General features: G+C 34.8%; 1 protein-coding gene across 1 annotated transcript; it reads left to right on the top strand.

The window, feature by feature from the left end:
* Window positions 1–23,119, top strand: LOC123540077 (dnaJ homolog subfamily C member 27-like). The gene is made up of 7 exons (XM_053526150.1): window positions 1–414; window positions 11,062–11,144; window positions 13,898–13,967; window positions 14,947–15,111; window positions 16,388–16,504; window positions 18,030–18,190; window positions 20,298–23,119. The coding sequence occupies exons 1-7, from the start codon at window positions 343–345 to the stop codon at window positions 20,428–20,430; spliced, it is 801 nt and encodes a 266-aa protein (XP_053382125.1). The 5' UTR covers window positions 1–342; the 3' UTR covers window positions 20,431–23,119.
* The last annotated feature ends 675 nt before the right edge of the window (window positions 23,120–23,794 follow it).

Genomic DNA, 23,794 nt, shown 5'->3' with positions numbered 1-23,794 from the left:
CATGATCAACTTCCGGCGGCTAAATTCCGAAAGATTTATGAAAATTCTCTCGATTTAAGCTCCGGACTATAGAATTTGTCACAATTTCTTATTAGCTAAATCTTTAGCACATGTGGTAAATGGTACAGAATGGACACACGCCTCAAATTAACAGATGATTGCTCCCCACCCACCGCATTTGCTTGGTATCGAATGTAAACAAATATTTCATATGGCCTATACGGCATCACATTTTTAATATTTCAAGTTTTATCTGTAAAATGTCCCTGACTTATTGTAAACACATGAAAAGCTGATTAATTTTTCCATCTGTACCTGATTATAACGAAATTTCAACAGAGAATGGAAAAATCCAAAAGCAAACGCGCATTGAGAATCAAGATTATCAGTATGGGAAATGCTGAGGTTGGAAAGGTAATTTAATTAGTTGACAATGTAAAATTTGATTAATTGCTTCTTTATCAGATCTCAGGGATATACTTACAAAATCGGCAAAAAATGCATACCTGTCAAGACACACGCATTGCGCGTGTGTCACACGCATTTCGGCCCTAGATCACGCTCACACGCTTACTATTGAAGGTCACACGCATTTTAAAGAAATAAAGCAATCGGTTTTTTTTGTAGAAAATTATTGAATCAAACATGCGAGGCGACGTTGACACGGTGTTTTCATACCGTATAATACAGCTTTTACATTCACCGGTGCAACATGTTATTCCTACCGCATCAATAAACGTCACAAAAAAGTAAACATGGAGGGAGACTATTCAAAACCAGATCTGTTTTGTGTTAAAAATCTAAATTTTCCATGTGAGGGCGTTTCCGGCTTTTAGGGATCATCGCCCTCCAGACCCCCACGAGGGACAACCTTCCCTTCGAACACCGATCACACTCGTGGCCTTTGTGGGGCCTTGACAGCTATGAAAATGGCTGTGATCTTTTGCGGGACTGATAGTGATATGAAAAGTTTACACCATCATATCAGCTAATTACCAATTTAAGTCTATTCTCGATATCGACATTATAGGATAAATCCCGTTTTCCGGTATTAACCACCAATAAACGCCCGTTCACGGTTTTATGGTGAGTGGGGTATCGGCCATTACGCTACATGGCGGTAGTGTTTAGATTATCCTTTTTTCTAGTTTTAAACAAAGAAAATGAATAAAAAAGTATTACAGGTTATCATTCAGCATTGCTGTAAATAAGATGTAGCAAAAATATTCTCAAAGTTTATTTTATTTTTGAAATTGAATCTTTTATTCTACACTGCCATTCCGTGGCTCGATACCGAAGGTGTGAAATTATTCGCCTTTTTCAAAGTAAACAGATTATTTTTTGCAAAAAAATTGTTGCCGAGGTCGTAGAATAGTATTTCCATTGTGAGAAAGTAAGAACTTTCCTAAATCCTAATCTTCTGGCAAAAATAACAATATTGTACACGATCTTTATCGGTTAATCGCCAGCCCCACTGACCCTATTTACGGAAGGCAGTGCATGGCTAGAGAACCGGAATCGGTTCCCTAGACTGCGAACTTATTCGTCCGGAACCGGTTCTCTAAGCAAAATACCGTGCATAGGCTAGGGAACCGGAATTTTATTTCTATGCATAATGCTGCCGAAATCCACTTTGTTTCTTGGTAAGTGTCATGCATATTATTATCTTAATTAATTTTACTATTCCCTTGCATTTAACTGCGTTTACTGTCTCCAAAAGTGTACTCGCAACATATATACCGTGTCTGCCGTATTGGAATGATATAAACTAGTACGAATAAATGCGTGAAATACACTTCGCAGTTTTTAAATGTTATTAAATTTTGCTTTAAACTTTTACTATATTTAAATTATTTAAATATAAAATAATATTGATTTGTATTTGCGTCATTACATGTTTATAGATGAACAAATTAATTTAATTGCCCTTAAAACTTCATACAGATTCTTTAAATACTGGTTTGTAACACCTCGGCATTTCACGTTCAAAGATATGTAATCAACACTAATTAACAGAAATTACTTAATTTGTTTTAATCGTTTCTTTTATTGTCTTACACCTTTTAACTTGTTTAAGTTTAAATTTCAAGTTTATTTCGGCTTTCGCATTCATTCGTACTAGTTTATTTTATCATTCCAATATGGCGTACAGTATGCGGCGAGTACACTTCTGGAGACACAGTAAACACGAATAAATAACAGGGCATAGCTTGCTGAAATAGTAAAATTAATTAACTTATTAAGATAAGAACATGCACATGATACTTACGAAAAGAAACAAAGTGAATTTCGCCAGTTTATGCATAGAAATAAAATTCCGGTTCCCTAGCCTATGCACGGTACTTTGGCTAGAGAACCGGTTGCGGACGAATAAGTTCACCGTCTAGGGAACCGATTCCGTAATAGTTTGTGTTATTTTCTGGAGGAATTATTTTACAACGGCCTTGGAAGTGAACCCACTGCTCGCAGGCTCTATTCTCAAGATATCTGCCTTCAGTAGATCATACCACATTAGATGTTTTTCATTGTGAACATATGTCGGATGCAAGTGGGTTCTTTTATCAGCCTGGTCATATTTTTCGTCCCAGGTCCGATACTGTTGCCTGTGCTATAATATTGTAAATAAAAAGTATTGGTATGTGTACATGTTTTTGAAATTCTACAGCAGGGCTCCAGATACTAATAAGATGCATATTTAGCATAAATTATGCTTTGAAATAATCTATATTCGCATGTCTGATAATCGTAAGCATATAACAATGTATATTAAATTACTGAAACACATGCAAAGACTTTTTACTAGCGTAAACAAAATCTGGATCTTTTACGTTACAGAGCATGGTCAGCATTTATTCTTTCTCATTGAACGTACGCACGCATTGAATGCAGCTCTGTTAACATATGTTCAATTATATTATACACTCAATGTGTGCGTAAATCAAGATAGTTTTGGAATTAAATATAAAGCAGTGTCGATTTTAAGTATCAAATTCTGGAGTGGAGTAAACAACAAAACTGTCTCTTTAAGAATATAAAAAGTGAATGAACACTCTAGATACACATTCTATGAACCAACAAAAATTATCCCAAAAACATACATGTGTACATGTAGTTAAATGTAAATTGAATATTCTTTTGGATAAAGTAGAGAGCCAAGGGAGGAAAGAAAAGCAAACACTTGAATGCTGGATTGAAACTGAACTCCAAACAAATTCATGGGTGTTACACCTATCACTTGTCAATAAATATGTTATAAAAATGTTTTCTTTTCACATTTACATATTTTTAGGAGTAAAATTACTCCCTCCCAGTCAATTTAAGATTCTACCATTTTACTCATTCACAAAATTTGATGAGTACAGGGATTTTTTTACCATTTAGAAACTGGGGCTTGGGGTCCATTCAGTTGGGAAAAATGGCATGTAAAACCTGGAAATTGGGAAATACAAAAAATAAGTTTTACCACCATACAACCTTTATTTCAGCATTGCTATCGTTTGATGTCATATTACAAGTCTTTTGTTTGATATTTTTTGTCTTTTGAAAGTGCACATGTCTACTAAATTTTCTGCAATTTCTTTAGTGAGGAACTTGCAGACACGCTACAGTCAGTAAAATTTTTGGAAATTTAAACTTAAGAATTGGGAAAATAAGCAAATTTTTGCAATTGGGATGGGGCCCATATTCGGCCCCAAAATCAGCCTTAAAAGATCCCTGATGAGTAAATACGCATCTAGGCCAAAAAAATTATCTGGAGCCCTGCTACAGGAACAGGTTGGGTGCTCTGAGACACCACCAAAAGTGAGTGCCAAGGCCTATTATATAATGTATCAAAGTTGAAACACTTCTTTAGCTCCACTATTTGGAGAATTGGGGGGGGGAGCATTGAGTATTCTACTCGTCCCAGCGTCGGCGTGACCTTCTTGGTTAAAGTTTTTCGAAAACCTTTGTTTTTCTGTCATATCTTTGTTACTAATCTATTGCTTTATATCTTACTGTAACTTCACATAAACATTGTCCAGTATACAAACAAAGTATGTGTAGGGGCTGAGTCCATTATACCCAAGGTCAAGGTCACCAAGATGTTATACTGAGGTTATTTTTAAGGTTAAAGTTTTTCAGCAACCTTTGTTTTTCTGGCAGTAGACTGTCATAGCTTTGTTACTATATTGCTCATATCTTACTGTAATTTTACATAATCATTGTCCAGCATACAAAGCTAAGGATGTACAGGGGCTGGGCCCATTATACCTAAGGTCAAGGTCACCAAGGTGTTATATTTAGGTTAATTTTAAGGTTGAAGTTTTTCGGCAACCTTTGTTTTTCTGACATATCTTTTTTACTATTGCTTATATCTTACTGTAAGTTCTCATAAACATTTTTCAGCATACCCATGCAAAAACAGGGCCTTTGCAGAATATACTTTTTATCTTTGCCAAATATTTGCCATAACTTTTGCAGAACAGTTGCAGCACATGATTGCTGAATATATTCCACAGACGAGTAGAAATGGAACGAAACGTGCAACTATTCTGCAAAGCTTTTGCAAATAATTACGTACGCACACAGAATGCAAATACTTCGCAAACAATTTACAATTCGCAGCTGAAACTTCGGCAAATAAATCGCAAAGTGATAGCAAAGTAATCGCAAAGTGATAGCAAAGTATTTGCACCTTGCATGCAAATAATATGCAAAGTATTCGCAAATACGTAACAGATAGCAAAAAATGAATTTCTGAGGTTCAATTTAGAAAAGGACTTTATTTGATATCTAAAAAACAGATGTAAATTCACACAACCATTTGCAGTTTAAATAACTATTAAAAATCAATCATTGTAGTGATCATTCAGTAACAATAACTAAAATCATGTAATAATGTAAGTTTCAACAATTGCTTCAGTAAAAAGTGTTTTATATAACTATCATTGATTAATATTACCTTTCCACATGCTGCAATATTCTCTGGCTCTTGGAAGTCTTATTGCTTAACAACATGGTATTGCATTATCCTTATTCAACAAAGTTTATATCCAGAAAAAATAATTAGAATATAATCTGTTTAACACAAGTTTGCATCACCAAAATATTTCTACTAACTGAACATTTCCTCACAATATTTTCAAAAATCCTGCCATTTGAATATAGACCAATCAGAAAACAGAATGGTTAATTACTTCCTGTACCTAGAGTCTACCAGGAAAGCAAATTCATCTATGTTAACTATTTGCAAATGCTTTGCTCTTTCATTTGTGTACAAAGCATTTATTTGCAATACCTTTGCTAACTAAATGAGCTAAGTGTTTGTTTTAGCTTGACTTTTTGAAGAACAGTCTTCACTGAGCTTCGAATATTCTAGCTAGTCTATTCACCCTGGCATGGGCCTCACACCTTGGTTAAAGTTTTGCATACAAATAAATACATCTATCATTTAAAGGCATATAGCTTTCAAACTAGACTAGCCACTAGACTGATAATAACTATATTTCTATATTTTCCCCTTTTTTTTGATAAATTCAATTTCACAGAGACAAAAGCCAGTCTATTTTAGAGATTTTCATACAGGACTGATGTTGAAATTATCAGTCTAGTACAATCCGAAATGCTCTCAGAGAGATGACTGGCACCTATGGCTATTAGATTACCCATGGATAATTTGGTACATCATGCTAGTGGTCAAGGGTTAGGCTGCTGATCATAAATCTGTTTACCTAACTGATTTTTAATGGTGATAGTTGAAGAACCATTCTCATCTAGAATAAACTATTTTGCTACTTTTGAAATCTTGATGGGTCATCTTGCAAATATATTTATTAACAATAATATGTTTATTTTATTTAAAGGATTATTCTAATCATTAAAATTCTGAAACTGAAGAATGAATTTTAAAAGTTTATTACAGCATGTCTTTGTCAAAGGCACATTTATAAAAATATGTCGAGTTCAAGTTTATTCAAACAATAAAGAAACTGCCTTGTATAATACATGTCTAAAAAGAAGATTAGAATTGCTACCATATAAAACTTTTCAAAAGTGTTAATAAAACCGAGACTTGTTGTTCCATTGGAAAGCCAGTAGATATAGAAAAAATTTTTAGAAAGCTGTACCAAAATTAAAAAAAACCAGTTTTGAAAAAGATTTTATCATGAAAGCACCGTACGCGTCCGCGCACCCAAAAAAAAAGAGTTTATTTCTTAACAAAGATTTATAAAAAAAAATGAGGGGAGATATATGAGGGGTGACCTTTTTTTTTGCCCCATTTAAAAGTAATCGTAAATACAAATTCTTATTTAAAAAATGTGAAAAATTTAAATTTATGTTTAAAGTGAAAGATAATGAATTGCCATTGTTTTATGAAATAAGATTGTATGTTTTTGAGTTGATTTGAAGATTTTTAAATGCATGCCAAAGGAAAATGCGTTGATTCGTTTGTATGGGGGCGGGGCTCATGTAATTGGAATGTCAATTTTTAAGTAAAAGAAAAACTTTATGTAAATAATTTATTTTTAAATTTTAAAAAATGCCCGTTTTTATTAAAATTTTTGTATTTGGTTTGCAATTAGCAGGGTTTTGTCCCCAAATATTGTTTTTATGTTTGAAAATTATGAAAATTTTAAGATTTGATTTGGATTAAATATTTTTCATTTGGCATGTGCATTTTAAATGAAAAGGGGGGGTTATAAGTTAAAATCCAAAATTTTTTATTTTTGGAAAATTTAAATGTTTTTGTATTTAGGTTTAAAATTTTTAAAAAGTTAAAAGAAGTTTTTGGTTTAACAAGCCCCAGTTAAAACTATATTTTAAAAAAATGCAATAAATTTGGGCTAAAAAAAGGGGATACCAGGTTAAAAAAAAATACTTTATAGTATACTAAGATTTAACCTTCAATTTTACACTGGGATTAATTGAACAAAAATGTTTTTTTCCCTTTTTTAGAAATTAAAAAATTTTTTAAAAAATTTAAAGAGTTACCCTTTTTAAAAGCCAAAAACCCTTTTAAACCCCAAGTTCTATTTAAAATTAATTTTTTTAAAAAAAATTTTAAATTTTTATTATTAAAAAATTTGGCTTGCAAATCTTTTAAATTTTTACAAGTTGGGTTTTTGATTTGTTTAGTGTTCTAACTGGGGTTAATTAAAAGTTTACTATGAAATGGGGTTTTACAAAAAAGAAAAACAAAAATTAAAGTTTAAATTATATCAATTTGGAGTTTCTATTTCGGAAACCCCTTTTGATGCAAAAAAGTGTGTTTCTGTATTAATATAGATTTTTTAAAGAAAAAATTTCCCGGGGCCATGATTTAACAGAATACGGTTTTCAAAAAACGAAAGCATTCTGTGCTTTTTAGGTAAATTTGAGATTTATGTCTGTATTGTTTTTCACTGTCTTTCAAATAAAATTCAGTTGTTATTCCCCCCTAAACCGGTATTCATTAAGCAAAAGAGGTGAAAATATTTTATATTTGTTTCTGCTTTTAAGTTCAGGTTTTTAACAAAAATACCCAAAAGCTTTTTTCCGCTCCTTTCAAAAAAAACCATTGTTTTCTTTTTTTGTTAAATTGCGTTTAATTTTCTTATTTCATTTTATGACAACCCATGGGAAATGTGTACTTTGATTTAATTAACTAAGAAATACGAGTAAAAAAAATTATTTGAAAAAATTTTAATCGTCCCCTGCGTATAACCCAAGTATAGAAAAGAGGGTTCAAAAATTGCAAAAAAATGTGGCAGTAAACATGATTTGTCAGTTAGGTGTGGTCAGTTTTGACTTGATTTTAAAAAACCAAAAAAAGGGGTTTGTGAATTTTGGTTTTACTGATTGAATTGGAAAAGGATATAGAGGGGTCAGTTACTACATTAAACCCTAAAAATTAAAAAGATATATATGTTAGGATAGTTACTTTAAATTTTTTCTTCTTTTTTTAATCAATTAAAATGAAATAATATTGAAAACTAATGGAATTGAATTTAACTTCAATGTGTCTTTGGGGTATAAAACTGCAATAGCTAAATTGAAACTTGGCCTGCGTTTTTGGCCAAATTATCCCAAGTTTAAAAATTGTTAAAGTTTTGTGTTATAATGCAATACAGACAAATTTTTTTAAAGGCATATGTATGAAACGTTTTTTTTTATTTTTATTTGATCGTTTCCAACCCCACTTGGTCATCTTATAACATTGACATGTATATTTGTCAAATTAGGCCCCCTTTATGATTCTGAATTCTGGTTGAAGTTTTGCTTAAAAGTCAGATCTGCATAACAAATGCAGATATTGAATTGAAACTTCCCATGTGCCGATGCTGGATTAAAACATATTTTAACATTTAGGGTAGCATTGCCTGCTTCTTGGACAATAATTCAGTTACTCGAGCATTGGCTGTCTTACGGACAACTCTTGTTTATTTTTCAAAATGGATTACCAACTTCGCTGAAACATTAGTCCCATAACTGTGACATGTATTTTGAGCAAATTGCACCCCCTTTTGGACTTACAAAATCCTGGTTTAAGTTTTACATGGTAGTTTCTACCTCCAAAACTATTGCAGATATTGAATTGAAACTTCACATGTGTCTTCGGGGTTAAAAAACTAGTTGATAGCATAAAGTCCTATAATTCTGTCCTACACTTTGGCCAAAGACTATGCCCCCTTTGGACTTTTAAAATCTTGGATAAAGTTTTGTGTGCAAGTACATTATACAGCTCTTACTTAAAGGAATATAGATTTGAAACTTATTTTTTCTAATCAATTACCAACCCCCACCAGGTCAAGTCTGATAACTCTGACATGTGTTTTTGGCAAATTGTTCCCCCTTTAAAAAAAATAGACTTAAAAAATCCTAGTTTAATTTTATATGCAAGGCACTATCTCCAAAACAAATGCAGATATTGGATTGAAACTTCACATGTATCTTTGGGGTTATGAAAGTAGCTCAGATAGCATCAAGTACCATAACCCTGACCAGCATTTTTGTCAAATTATTAATGCCCATTTTTGGACTTAAAAAGTCCTGGTTCAAGTTTTGCGTGCAAGTACATAATATAGCTTTTACTAGAAGGCATATATATATTTCAAACTTATTAGATTTTAAACTTATTTTTTCATTTTCAAGATCAATTATCAGCCTCACTGGGTCAAGTCCTATAACTCTGTCATGTATTTTAGGCAAGGTATACCCACTTTTACTAAAACTTTCTAAAAGTTTTAGACTTAGAAAATTCTGGTTAAAGTTTTGCATGCAAGTTACTGTCTGCAGAATAAATGCAGATATTAAACTGAAACTTAACATGTGTCTTTAGGGTTATAAAACAAGTTGATTTCATCAGTTCCCATAACTCTGACATGTATTTTGGTCAAATGATGTCCCATTTGAACATAAAACTTCTGTTTAGGTTTTGCATGCAATTTACTATCTCTAAAACCTATGCAGATACTGTATTGAAACTGTATAGATATTTTTACGTTTAGGATAATATTTTCCTGCTTCTGTGACAATAATTCGAATAGTCGAGCATTGGCTGTCATAGGGACAGCTCTTGTTATCAAATATTCTACTTAAAACATGTTTAAAACCAAATTTGACAAAAATACATCTTTTAAGGTATTAGATCACTAATAGTAATTTTTACAAAATGGCCTTTGCTTGGTATATTCTGAAAGGTAACCATGTTTTGCACTATTTTGCAATTTTTAAGCAACTTTTACCGTGCCGTTTTTTTATAAATTTTGTATAACTTATGGTATGTCCACAAGCTTAAGTAGAGACAAATTTCAAAGTGATAGCCACTATCCAAAACGTCTGCAGAGAACTCATTTTACCATTAATATTAATAAAAAAAAGATCAAACTATTGGTAAACAATTATAAAACACAAAATAAAAATGTCAATATCATTTTTTCTATGGTGCCTCAAGTAAACGGATTAAATGAGACAGAATTCATACTTCAACATTGAAAAAATAAGGTCGAATGCTGCGTTTCTGTTTTGAATTTTGCTTACTCCATTTAAAAATAACTTTAGGGCAGATGTAAAACCTACCTAAATTTCTTCCACAATATATAATCTAGAGGTGGAAGCAAAATAGAGAACTTTCACCGCGTGTAACTCAATATTTTTAAAGATGTGTAACTCTACCCCTTCTGTTTAAGTAGTAAATTCACTTTGAATACCAAGAAATTGCTTACCGGTATAAGATTCATCTTTTTCCATTTTTGTACAATAAATCAATAATAAGTCCTGAAAGAAGTAAAAACTTACTAGAAAAAAAAGGAAAATAAGGAAAAAAAAATTTGGTCCCAGTAGGGCTTGAACCTACGCCCCCCTAAGAATTGCAGTAAAAGTAGGCTTATGGTAGGAATTGAATACTCTTCAAAAAGGAGGTTCTCTATTAGTGATCTAATACCTTAATTAAAATACATGTACACAGTCGGTTGCCTGATCTGTGCAGAATAATTCACCATCAGTTAAGCCCTAGTGAAACTGTTCCGTAAGATGTATATTGCTATTTCCAGTTTTGGCCAGTAAAAACAAAAGAGCGTGTCGACTTAACGTTTGGCGCCATATTTGCAGCCAATAAACAGTAATAAATATCATATTTTTTCTAAATTTTACAATGAAAGATATACATAAATTAGAATCTGAGTCTAAATAAGTTACAGCATTTTTAACCTGTGTTTGAAATCTATGCACTGGGGCTGTTATATATATTGTACGAAATAAGTCACTCAGGCTGTGTCTTCCTGAAATTATTATGCCCAATCAATAACTGCCCATCATGTATAAATGAGCCGTGCCATGAGAAAACCAACATAATGGGTTTGCGACCAGCATGGATCCGCACTGCGCTGGTCAGGATCAGTGCTGTTCGCTAACGGTTTCTCTAATTGCAATAGGCTTTGAAAGCAGACAGCATGGATCCTGACCAGACTGCGCAGATGCGCAGGCTGGTCTGGATCCATGCTGGTCGCAAACCCACTATATTGGTTTTCTCATGGTGCGGCTCAAATGTTAAAACATTGGTTTGCTATAATTATAATAATTTCTTACTGAACTATTTTACAGAGTTGTATCATAAAGCGTTATTGTGAGAAGAGATTTGTGCACAAGTACCTAGCCACCATCGGGATAGACTATGGAGTTTCAAAGTAAGTTTATATTTACTGTGAAGTCATTAATATTCAGGGAGGACTAATCTTGGTGGATTTTGTGGTTGTGTCAATTCACGAAATTTTATCCCAGCAAACAAGTAAAATTCCCATTCAGTTTATGTTCAAAAGTTGAAATCCATGAATTCATGTCCCCCCCCCCCCCCCCCCCCCCCCACACTCTCAAAATTGCCATTTTGACCAAAACAGACTTTCATGCCGACAAAATTAAATGATTTTACAGTATATTAATTTTTTTCGAAAATCAAAAACCTATCAGTGGACAGAGTTGATTACACTTTAAATTAATAATTTATGACTTATTTGTAAAGATCTGTACACATAATCTTGAAATAAGACAAAGTAAAATTAACTCTGTATAAAGATGGATGGAAATTTAACAGCATTTATTACAGAATTTTTTTTCATTTAGTTAGACTCTGTTTTTAGCTCACCTGAGCCAAAGGCTCATGGTGAGCTTTTGTGACCGCTCAATGTCCGTCGTGCGTCGTCAGTCGTGCGTTGTGTCCATCAACATTTTCTTAAAGCATCTTCTTCTTGAAAACCACTGAGCAGAATTACACCAGACTTCACAGGAATGATCCTTGGCAACTTTAAAGTAGGCAAAATTAAAAGTACCGGTACTTCCCATGTGTAGGAACATTGATTTCTTTTTTTTAGCTCACCTAGGCCAAAGGCTCATGGTGAGCTTTTGTGACCATTCATTGTGCGTCGTGCATCACGTGTCCGTAAACATTTTCGGAAAAAAATCTTCTTCTTGAAAACCATTGGACAGAATTACATCAAACATCATCTTATTGTCCTCTATCAAAATTGTGAAATTATGCCCCTGGGGTGAAAAGAGGCCCCTCCCTGGGGGTCACAATTTTTACAAAGACTTATATAGGAAAAACCTTTAAAAATCTTGTCTAAAACCACAAAACCTAGGCCTTTGATATTTAGAATGTTGCATTACCTTGTGGTCCTCTACCAAAAGTGTTCAACTTATGCCCCTGGAGTGAAAATAGGCCCAGCCCCGGGGGGGGGGGGGGGGGGGGGGGGGGGGGGGGGGGGGTCTCAAGTTTTACATAGACTTATATAGGAAAAGAACTTTAAAAATCTTCTTGCCTTAAACTGCAAGGCCTAGTCTATTGATATTTGGTATGTTGCATTGCCTTGTGGTCCTCTACCAAAATTGTTCAAATTATGCCCCATGGGTGAAAATAGGCCCAGCCCTGGAGGTGCCAAATTTAACAAAGACTTATATAGGGAAAAAAAATCTTCTTGTCCGAAAGTTCAAGGCCTAGGCCTTTGATATTTGGTATGTAGCATTGCCTAGTGGATCTCTAACAAGATTGTTTCAGATTATGCCCCTGGGTTGAAAAGAGGCCCCGCCCTTGGGGTAAATTGTTAAATGAGTTATATAGGAATAAATACTTAAAAAATTATCAAATCATATCTCCTAGATTGTTTAATTATAATTACCTTATGATCCCAAGTGATTAGGGGTCACTTGACGTACTGACCTACTTATTTGTTTTTTAAGATACAGCCTTGAAATTTGGATGACATGTACAGTTTCGCTCAAAACTGACTTTCAGTGACCATGCATGAATGTGACCTACTGGCCTACTTTCTTATTTTAGCATTAGTTTGGCATTTTAAACATGTGGCTCATATTACTCAGGTGAGCGATTCAGGGTCATCATGACCCTCTTGTTTCATTTTTAGCTCACCTGAGCTAGAAGTGCTTCAAGGTGAGCTTTTGTAATCCCTGTGTCCGTATTCCAGCGTCGTCTTCAAAAATTTGACTGTTAACACTCTAAATCACAATTTCGGCCCAATCTTAATCTAACTTGGTCAGACTGTTGCCCTCAATAAAATTTTGGATGAGTTTGATATTGGGTCATCTTGGGTCAAAAACTACCAGTAGGTCACCAAGTTAAATCAAAGGAAAAGCTTGTTAACATTCTAGAGGCCACATTTATGACTGTAACTTCATGAAACTTGGTCAGAATATTATGATGGACAAGATTGAATCTGAGTCATGTGGGGTTAAAAACTAAGTTACTACGTAATATTAAAGGAAAAGCTTGTTAACTCCCAAGAGGTCACATTTATGACCATATCTTAATGTGAAACTTGGTGAAGTGGGGCCTCCGTGGCTGAGTCAGGTTAAGGTCGCTGACTTCAAATCACTTGCCCCTCATCTATGTGGGTTCGAGCCTCACTCGGGACATTGAATTATTCATGTGAGGAAGCCGTCCAGCTGGCTTATGGAAGGTCGATGGTTTTACCCAGGTGCCGGCTCATGATGAAATAATGCACAGAGTGGCACCTGGGGTCTTCCTCCACCGTTAAAGCTGGAAATCATCATATGACCTATCATGTGTCGGTGCCACGTTAAATCCAACAAAAAAAGAAAAAGAAACTTGGTCAGAATGATAGGATAAAGAAATGTGTGTTTATCTAAACAAGTTGGAACCCTCTGTAATTTTTCCAATAACTAAAGAAGGTATGAACTTTACAAAAAGGTAGTCTTTTTAAGAAAAGTCAAACTACATGCAGGCGCATCATGCTACTTGAAGGTTACTGTTTTAATATTGAACAAAATTCAGTTATTTCTTTGTGATTACTCCCTTTCTGCAAAAACCAGAGAATGTTATGATTGCAAACAGAGAAGATATGTTGGAAGTGAAATTTTTGATTTTCAGTATTTTTTCACTACCTTAATTATCAATGTAATATTTCAGGGTGACAATCAAAGACAGAGAAGTAAAAGTGAACATATTTGATATGGCAGGTCATCCAATATTTTACGAGGTATGCTGTTTATAATTATGTCAATTTAACCTTGTGGTTTGTTTATGTATCTGAGCTGATAGCCGAAATATGTCCTGTCACAGCACTAGACAACTTTTGGGGACAGGTACACATACCCTCAGGAAGGGGAATTTTTCATCATTTTAAGACAAAAATGGGAAGTTTTTACAGCTTTTAATAATTTTTTGCAGTGTTTTCAATCATTTCTAACTAATGTAACTACATTGCAGCAGTTACCCTCCTTTAGAGACACTATAATAAAACTTGAAAAAGAGTTCAAATTTAGTTGTGTCAAACAACCTATTATCAGTAAAAAACGAATTATTTTATTGAGGGAATGGGACCCATATTCGGCTCCAAAAAGGGCTGAACATAGTACGTGCCCTGAATTCGGAGGTTGATTTGAAGTTTTATGTTATAGAAAAAGTCAGCATTAAATAACAATTCTAACATGATCCGGTTCATTTTCCTATCAAACAAAGAAGGCTGAAAACAGTGAATTAATATACAACAAATCACTGTTCCAACGTCACAATTATTACGTCATAGCGTCAAACGGCGTAGCAGCGCACTGGAAAAGAAAGCAATTGCAAATGTGCAAATGTTTAATGAATGTTGTCAAGGATGTACTTAAAAATCATTGGTAACGTGTTTGAATCAAAATAAAATATCTCATTTAGTGATTTGCTCTTGAATAAATCATTGTTTGTCATTCAGATGCGTATTATTATATCACTCAGGCTGCACCCTCGTGATATAATTCCTTCGCATCTGAACTCCAAACAATGATTTATTCAGTGACAAATCACTGGATGAGAAATATTATTTCTTAATTACACATCGGTATGCTATTATAGCATAATTTTAAAATAACAGACTTAACAAAGTGCCGGTAGTTACTTTTACATGAAATTGGGACCAGAAAAATTTCCTCATGTTTTCATACAATATGTATGATAATCTTATTGAAATACTTCAGGTACGGAATGAGTTTTACAAAGATACACAGGGTGCTATAGTGGTGTTTGATGTAAGTGATAGGACAAGTTTTGAGTCGCTTGACCATTGGTTGATGGAAATGCAGACAGAAATGGGAAATCAGGCAGAACATGACAATGTTGTCATCTGTGTTTGTGCTAACAAGGTAGGGTATATCAGAAAAAGCACGACAGTGTTATCTATATTTAGGTGTAGAAGAAAATTGTTTAATTCCGTCATCTCGACCTACCCTAAAATTTGAGTAAATTTTTCACCCAACAATAAATGTTTTTGTGTCCTTGGAAAAGTTGGGTTTTTTTTCAACTTTTCAACAAAAAGTTGTAAAACTGTACTTTTTATGCTTTAAGCGTGGTCAGTGTTGCTCTTAAGGCATAATCCCCATATTTGTATACATTTTTTTTTACACAAAAGTCCCACTTTATAAAAAAAATTGCCCCTCCCCTAAAACAAAAGAATATACATGTACCAGCCTACCTACCCTAATTTTTTTTAGCATGTTACCAGAAACAATTATTTTAGGTCATATGATAACCAGATAGGGAATGTGGCAGTTACCTAGATGATAGGGTTATCAGAAAGAACTTAGGAATGTTATCTGCATTAACATTTAGTGATAACAAGGGTGGTAAGTCAGAAAGAGCATGACAATGATGCCTGTGTGTTGGTAACAAGATAGGGAAATCAGAAAGTTACCTAAGTTTTTGCTAATAAGAAAATTAGACAGAGGGTGACATTACTGATAATTTTGTCATGTTTTCTCAGTGCTAACAAGGCATTTTAATCTATTTTTTAACTGAAACATTTTGTCAAGCTCACCTATCCGGAATAAAGCTCACCTGTCCTGAATCAAGCTAACCTGCCGCCCGGAATAAAGCTCAGCTGTTCTGAATCAAGCTCACCAGTCTTAAAAGCATATTTTTAATGGAAGACAAGTTAATTTAGAGATTACATATTTACAAAGTACTGATATTTTATTCAAAAATTAACATTTCTTCCAGCACAGATATATCTTATCTATACATTTGTAATACATACTTATCTTTGTTGCGAGCCCACCCACTTAGCTCAATAGGGAGAGCACAGATCTATGGATCTCGGGGTCATGAGTTTGAGCCCTGGGTGAGGCACATGTTCTCTGTGAGGGCTTGATAAAAGACATTGTGTCTGAAATCATTCGTCCCCCACCTCTGATTCATATGGGGAAGTGGGCAGTTACCTGCGGAGAACAGGTTTGTAATGGTACAGAATTCAGGAACACTGGTTAGGTTAACTGCCCGCCAATACATAACTGAAATACTGTTGAAAAACAGCGTTAAACCCATACTAAACAAAACAAAATCTTGGTTGCACCAATTGTGAATAAGGAAAGATTTTTATTCAGTATAAACTGTATGTGATAATATTATTTCCTATTTTTTCAGTGCGACAGAAAGCGACAGGTTGATGAACATGAGGCTAGACTTTGGGCAGACAGTAAAGGCTTCTTGTACTTTGAAACTTCAGCACAGACTGGGGAAGGTGTTAATGAAATGTTTCAGGTAAACTTTGAACAATTTAGGAGAAAGAGTTGATGATATGTTTCTTGAATTGTTTTTTTTTTTCTGTCTCTTTTATGTAAGAAAGGGATATGTTTATTAGGATAGCATTTATATATATATATATACCAGTATATATAGGGGATTACAGTACATTGTTTTCACTTTTTTAAGTTCAACAACAGACAATGTATGCAATTTTGATTAAATCAAGGGGAAGTAACTCTGGAGGTACTGGTCTATAAGTGACTGCTTAGTAACTTGAGTATTGTTTTGAGAATTTCAACCTAATTAATTTTAATATTCATACCGTAGATTGTATCACTGTGATATCTCAAGTAATGTGTGAATTACCTGTTGCCTGTTAATTTTTTTTTGAAATTACTTTCAAATACTACAATGTTTCTTTATCCTTAACATGCTGGACATCATTGGTCCTGTCATTACAACCAGTGTAGATTATGATCAGGCTGCACATCTGTGCAGTCTGATCTTGATCTGCACTGTTCGCTATTCAGCTAGTATCTTTTTGGGTTTGCACCCCTTTTAACAGTAAATGGTACTGCCCAAATTGAAAGATAGACAAGGTTATTATTGAAATTAAGCAGAGTAAGGGTTAATGTTGTGGACTCGTAATAACAATAGGCAAATAAATAACACAATTTCCATATCGGATTTCAGGGTTTTCTTGTTGTTATGGAAATTTAGCCACATGTGTGCAGTCTGATCTTGATCTGCACTGTTTGCTACTCAACCAGTATCTTTTTGGGTTTGCACCCCTTTTAACAGTAAATGGTTCTGTCCAAATTGAAAGATAGACAAAGTTATTATTGAAATTAAGCAGAGTAAGGGTTAATGTTGTGGACTCGTAATAACAATAGGCAAATAAATAACACAATTTCCATATCGGATTTCAGGGTTTTCTTGTTGTTATGGAAATTTAGCCACATGTGTGTTGAGCTACAGTTAATGTCAAATTGTCTAATCAAACAGAGTGTTATGATGAGTTACCTTAATTAAATAAAAGGCAATTAGATTTTTCTTCATAATTCTAATTTTACTGTAAGTCAAGTCATTATTATGCATGATGGACTAATTTATGTGAATTTCTAGGTTGTGTTGGTCTGTGAATTTAAAAATCATGTATACGTTAAATATGAAATCAGTAGGTTTAAGCCCCCTCCCCCAAACTCCCCCTCCCCTCCCTCCATGAAATGGTCATTTTAGTCCAAGCTACAAAATTTCTGGCCCACATTGTTAACCTTTAGCCTGCTGACAGCAAAGGATTCTGCCTTTACAACCAGTGCTAGACCGAGGCTCATCATTTAGTCATTAGGCTTTCAGCAAACATCCCTTCGAATATTAAATGGTATCTCCCAGTTTTAATGATGGACCAGTCCATTTTAGAAATTTAGCTGGCTAAGGGTTAAGTATGTTCACACAAGTTCTGAATGTAGATTTTAGTTTGCATCTGTGATTGTCTTGGATGAGAGCTGTTAATGTTACCCTGTTTGAACATATGTTACAGGCGTTGTTTGAAGGGGTGGTAACTGCTGTAGAAAACGGTGGAAAGAAGGCACCATTTCAGACACAGCTAGGATATACCAAGGATCAGATAGAGGCTATTCAGAGGTTGAAAAATGCCAAGGGAGATTATGAAAGACTTGGTCTGCTGAATGGTGCCTCAAAGTAAGTGTATATGTCTGATTTATAGGTCTTATTATTAATCCCCCACCACAAGTGGTGGGGGTTATAGGAATGGTCTCCTTCCGTCCGTCCGTAACACTTTTGTGTCCGTTCCATATCTCTGAAACCCCTTGAATGATTTTCATGAAACTTGGATCAAATGATCACCTCATCAAGACGATGTGCAGAACTTGTGAGTCAGCTTGTCTGCTCAAGGTCAAGGTCACAACTTAGGGTCAAAGGTTTGAGCCTTCCATTTTTTTATCCACTCTGTGTCTCCTGAACCCCTTGAAGAATTTTCATCAAAATTGGGTCAAATGATCACCTCATCAAGAACTCACGAGTCAGACATGTCAAATCAAGGTCAAGATCACAACTCAAGGTCAAAGGTTTGAGCTCTGTATCTCCTAAACCCCTTGAAGGATTTTCATGAAACTTTTGTCAAATGATCACCACATCAAGACAATGTGCAGAATTCATGAATCAGCCATGTCAGTTCAAGGTCAAGGTCACAGTTCAAGGTCAAAGGTTTACCTTTTCACTATCCATAACAGTGGTGGGGGATTTAGCTGTCTTTCAGACTCCCTAAAAAAGTTCCTTTGAATTCACAAGTCAAATTCTGTAATAAGTAAAAATGTAAGTAAATTGAAATAATATAAGTTCACTTTCAAAAAACAATAAGACCCTGCATAACAGGTCTACATTTGATTATAAATTTTGTGTGAAATTTGAGATTGGTCTCCAGTCTGTGACTGATCTACATTCTGAGACTGGTCTGCAGTCTGTGACTAGTTTACAATATTAGTTAATACATAATTTATTTTAGGTCGATTGTGAAGGAAGTTCTACAACTTATATTAATTACTCTCGACACCTCATTCCTGGTGGAATCCATCGCTACGAGGGTATAAGAGAAGGGGCCAGTTTCCCTTTTAATGCTTAGCACCAAGCAAGGGAGCTACTGGTACCATTTTTCATGTCTTTGGTATGACGCGGTCGGGGATCGAACCCACGACCTCCTGCACTTCAAGCGGACGCTCTACCACTAGACTGCTGAGGCAGTTTACAATATAAGACTTGTCTGCAGTCTGTGACTGGTTCACCATCTGAGATTGGTCTGCAGCCTGTGACTGGTTTACAATCTGAGACTGGTCTGCAGTCTGTGACTGGTTTACAGTAATAGACTGGTCTGCAGTCTGTGACTGGTTTACATTCTGTGACTGGTCTACAGTCTGAGACTGGTCTGCAGTCTGTGACTGGTCTACAATCTGAGACAGGTCTGCAGTCTGTGACTGGTTTACAATATGAGACTGGTCTGCAGTCTATGACTGGTTTACAATCTGAGACTGGTCTGCAGTCTATGACTGGTTTAAAATCTGAGACTGGTCTGCAGTCTGTGACTGGTCCACATTTTGAAACTGGTCTGCAGTCTATGACTGGTCCACAATCTGAGATTGGTCTGCAGTCGGTGACTGGTTTACAGTAAATGACTGGTCTGCAGTCTGTGACTGGTCTACATTCTGAGACTGGTCTGCAGTCGGTGACTGGTTTACAGTCTGAGACTGGTCTGCAGTCTGTGACTCGTCTACATTCTGAGACTGGTCTGCAGTCTATGACTGGTCCACAATCTGAGACTGGTCTGCAGTCTGTGACTGGTTTACAGTAATAGACTGGTCTGCAGTCTGTGACTGGTTTACAGTCTGAGACTGGTCTGCAGTCTGTGACTGGTCTACATTTTGAGACTGGTCTGCAGTCGATGACTGGTTTACAGTCTGAGACTGGTCTGCAGTCTGTGACTGGTTTACAATCTGAGACTGGTCTGCAGTCTGTGACTGGTCTACATTTTGAGACTGGTCTGCAGTCTGTGACTGGTTTACAATCTGAGACTGGTCTGCAGTCTGTGACTGGTCTACATTCTGAGACTGGTCTGCAGTCTGTGACTGGTCTACATTCTGAGACTGGTCTGAAGTCTGTGACTGGTTTACAGTATTAGAGTGATTCGGGTATGTGACAGGTTTACAACCTTTTTACTCACTTTATTAATCTTGCAGTAATGTGTTTACCTGTAATAGGATTTGCACACTGAAATTCTATCATAACTCAATTACAGGGATGAAGTGAATAAAGCATATAGAAGACTTGCCGTGTTACTACACCCAGACAAAAATGTAGCACCAGGAAGTGAAGAGGCCTTTAAGATTCTGGTTGCAGCAAGGACAGCACTCTTGAAAAGATGCTCATGATGACAATATACACTAGGATACTTTAAACCATATAGATTATATTTGTTTAAACACCAGTGACACAGTGGACAAAATAGCTTTAATCTAAATTTTGGAAAATACAAAGAAGACTGCTAGGGACCATTTGAATTACTTGAGCTAGCCCTGACCAGTGCACAAGCTTTGTTTCCCTGTAGTGTTATATAATTGAATTTTGGTGTTTGTTGCTATATTATTCAAGTAGAGTTTTAAGAATTGTTTTCATTATTGAGTTAAATGGTTTTTATTAGAAAGGAGGTAGAAATAGCATTTTAAAGAAAATGATGAGTTACCAGAATGTAAAGTATATGACTTTTTTTCTGTTCCTAAAATTGTATTTTAAGATGGTGCCTGTTAAAAATCTTGTTTAGAAGGCATAACTGTTTTAATAGACTGGGTTAGACAGGTTATGCATGTGTGACAATTTTTTGCAACCGGTTAAAGAGAGTCTCCATGGCCGAGTGGTTATGGTCACTGACTTCAAATCACTTGCCCCTCATCGATGTGGATTCGAGCCTCACTCGGGGCATTGAATTCTTCATGTGAGGAAGCCATCCAGCTGGTTTACGGAAGGTTTATGGTTCTACCCAGGTGCCCGCTTGTGATGAAATAATGCACGGAGGGGCTACTGGGGTCTTCCTCCACCATTGTTTTGATTAAAGCTGGAAAGTCGCCGTATACCTATCATGTGTCGGTGCAATGTTAAATAGAAAAAGGTAAAAGAGGAGCAGTGCAGACTTACTAATAGATTGTAGATAGAAGCAGTTGGAGTTCAAGTCAATTAGGTTCAGAAGATATTTTAATAGAGCCTACCTACCTCTCTTTGACTGGAACTTTAATACATATTATGCAGTTGCCATATTGTGAGATGCAGGATGAAGTAAACTTTGAGTTAAAAACTTTTTTGTAAGTGTTTAGTTGGGATTAAATCTTTTGTTTTTAAATCAGTTAACAATGTGTTTAGTTGCTAGTAACCCTGTAATACAAAATGTAAACTCATTTGTAGTCTTTCCTTTGATAAATGTCTTTTTTGCTTTCTATTAAAATGAAGTATTTGATGTATTTGGGCCAAGCATTTTGACCACAGTACAACTTTTCTTATTCCAATATTGAATGGTTTTAGATGTCATTTAGTTCTTTTTTATGCCCCCAAAGGGAGGCATATTAGTTTTTAACTGTCCGTACGTTTGTTAGTTCATTTGTCACAACGTTAACTTTTTGCATGAAGGCACTTTACTCATGAACCACTGCATCCAGGACCTTCAAACTTTACATGGTGATAGTACTTATTGAGTACACGACCCCTACTGACTTTGGAGTCACCAGATCAAAGGTCAAGGCCACCAGGTTAAATGTCACGGCGCTGCGGGGGCATTTGTCACCATTAATGACAGCTCTTTTTTTTATTTTGTTTTAATTAAAATTACTATACACTAGATACTCATTGTGACGGCTTTATTTTTGCAAATTATCACAAATAGTGTAACTTGATACATGTAACGCTGTATTGAAAATTACTGTTTCACGATACATGCGTATTACTCAGTATCGAAGACCTGTTTCATCATACAGAAATGATACAGTGAAAAGTATAAATATCAAAAGAAGACTTTCATATAATCGGTGATTGATAAAAATACTATTAAACTGAACAAATGTATCAACAATTTCTTTAACTTTAACGCAAAATTTAAAGTACTTCCTATGGTTAGGAACATTGATTTTTTTTTCATTTTGTCACACGTATGTTGCCTTATGGTACACAATTTGTATTGCGATATGCATCGTATCTTTGCATCTGTATGCCGATATGTATTACATTTTGTGAGACTAGCGTGTTGTTACACTTCTATTGAATTTAGAATAATCGACAAGGCTTGTTTTCAGTAAGTCTTCAGATAAATCTTGGTTATCACATATTTGACGTCATTGGAGTGATTAAAACCATTACATAGCATTTTGTATTACACTGTGGTAGTACACTAGTGTCATTAAACTTCAAATGACATTGATGTTGTTTTAAGACATTGTTCTAAGTTGCTTTGTCTATTGAGGTAAAAAATGAAGAAATTTTGAGAGTTCAGTGGGAAAAGTTTACATGTTTATACAAAGAATATTATGTTTGTGTCTTTCCAAATTGAAGTTAAAATACTCCTCGAATGAAATTAACAGATGCTCGGCAGTGCCTCACATTTTATATCATTCAACTTGTCTAATTAATTCAATTTGAAAAAAGCACTTGTGTGATATCCTCTATATATGTTTTGCAAATAGAATGTGTTCAGTATATTTTAAGCATTGTTAATATTATTATTCATATACATGTACTTTTTTCCTGAAAAAAAATCATAAGGTTTGTGTTGCATAAGAAATAATATATCCCAAAAGGCGATATTGTCATCGAATAAAATCTTTGTTTGAAATTTATATATAAAGGAATTATGATACAGATGTGAATAACAAACAGTGATTTTGTTAGCTCTTCTGTTTTTTTGGGGGGTTTTTTAAAGTCCACGAGGTGTTGTCGTTACTTGATTGTCGGCAGTGGCATTGGTTTAAATTTTTTTTTAGGTCTGCCTTTCACAAAATCTAAAAGAGCTGCAGATTTGATACCTTGCATACTTGTTTATCATTAATAATGACTTAATACGCCAAGAACAATAACTCTTATATATCTTTTGTAAGAATTACGATCCATTCTGAATTAAGACTTTCTTGGTTAAAATTTTTGTTTAGATCAGCCTTTTCTCAAAAACTGTAAGAAGTACAGCTTTGAAACTTTTCACACTTGTTTATTCATCATTATCACATATGGCTGTCATTTAAAGGCATATAGCTATGAAACTTCCATTTTCTTTTTTTAAGGTCAGTTACCAACCTCACTGGGTCAAGTGCCATAACTCTGACATATACTTTGGCCAAATTATGCCCCCATTTGGACTTAAAAAATCCTGGTTAAAATTTTGCATGCAAGTTACTATCTCCTTATATCAAATGCAGATATTGAATTGAAACTTCAAATGTGTCTTTGGGTTTATAAAACTAGGTTGTAGCATCAAGTCCAATAAATCTGACTTGCGCTATGGCCAAATTATGTCCCCTTATGAACTAAAAACTTCTGGTTAAAGTTTAACTTGCAAGTTACTGTTTCCATACAGGATTGAAACTCTATAAATATTTTAACATTTAGGGTAATATTCCTGCTTCTGGGACAACAATTGGAAATAATCAAGCATTGGCTGTCTTACGGACAGCTCTTATTATTACAGTTTTTCCTGTAAAGAGAGGCAAAAAAGTCATCAATACTGTGTTAGTTTAGTGGAGTTTTGTGTGTAACTTACCAATC

The sequence above is a fragment of the Mercenaria mercenaria genome, chromosome 16 (assembly GCF_021730395.1).
Source record: "Mercenaria mercenaria strain notata chromosome 16, MADL_Memer_1, whole genome shotgun sequence".
NCBI classification, from domain to species: Eukaryota; Metazoa; Mollusca; class Bivalvia; order Venerida; family Veneridae; genus Mercenaria; species Mercenaria mercenaria.
Note: the sequence above shows the minus strand (reverse complement) of the source record. Positions and strands in the feature narration are given on the sequence as shown.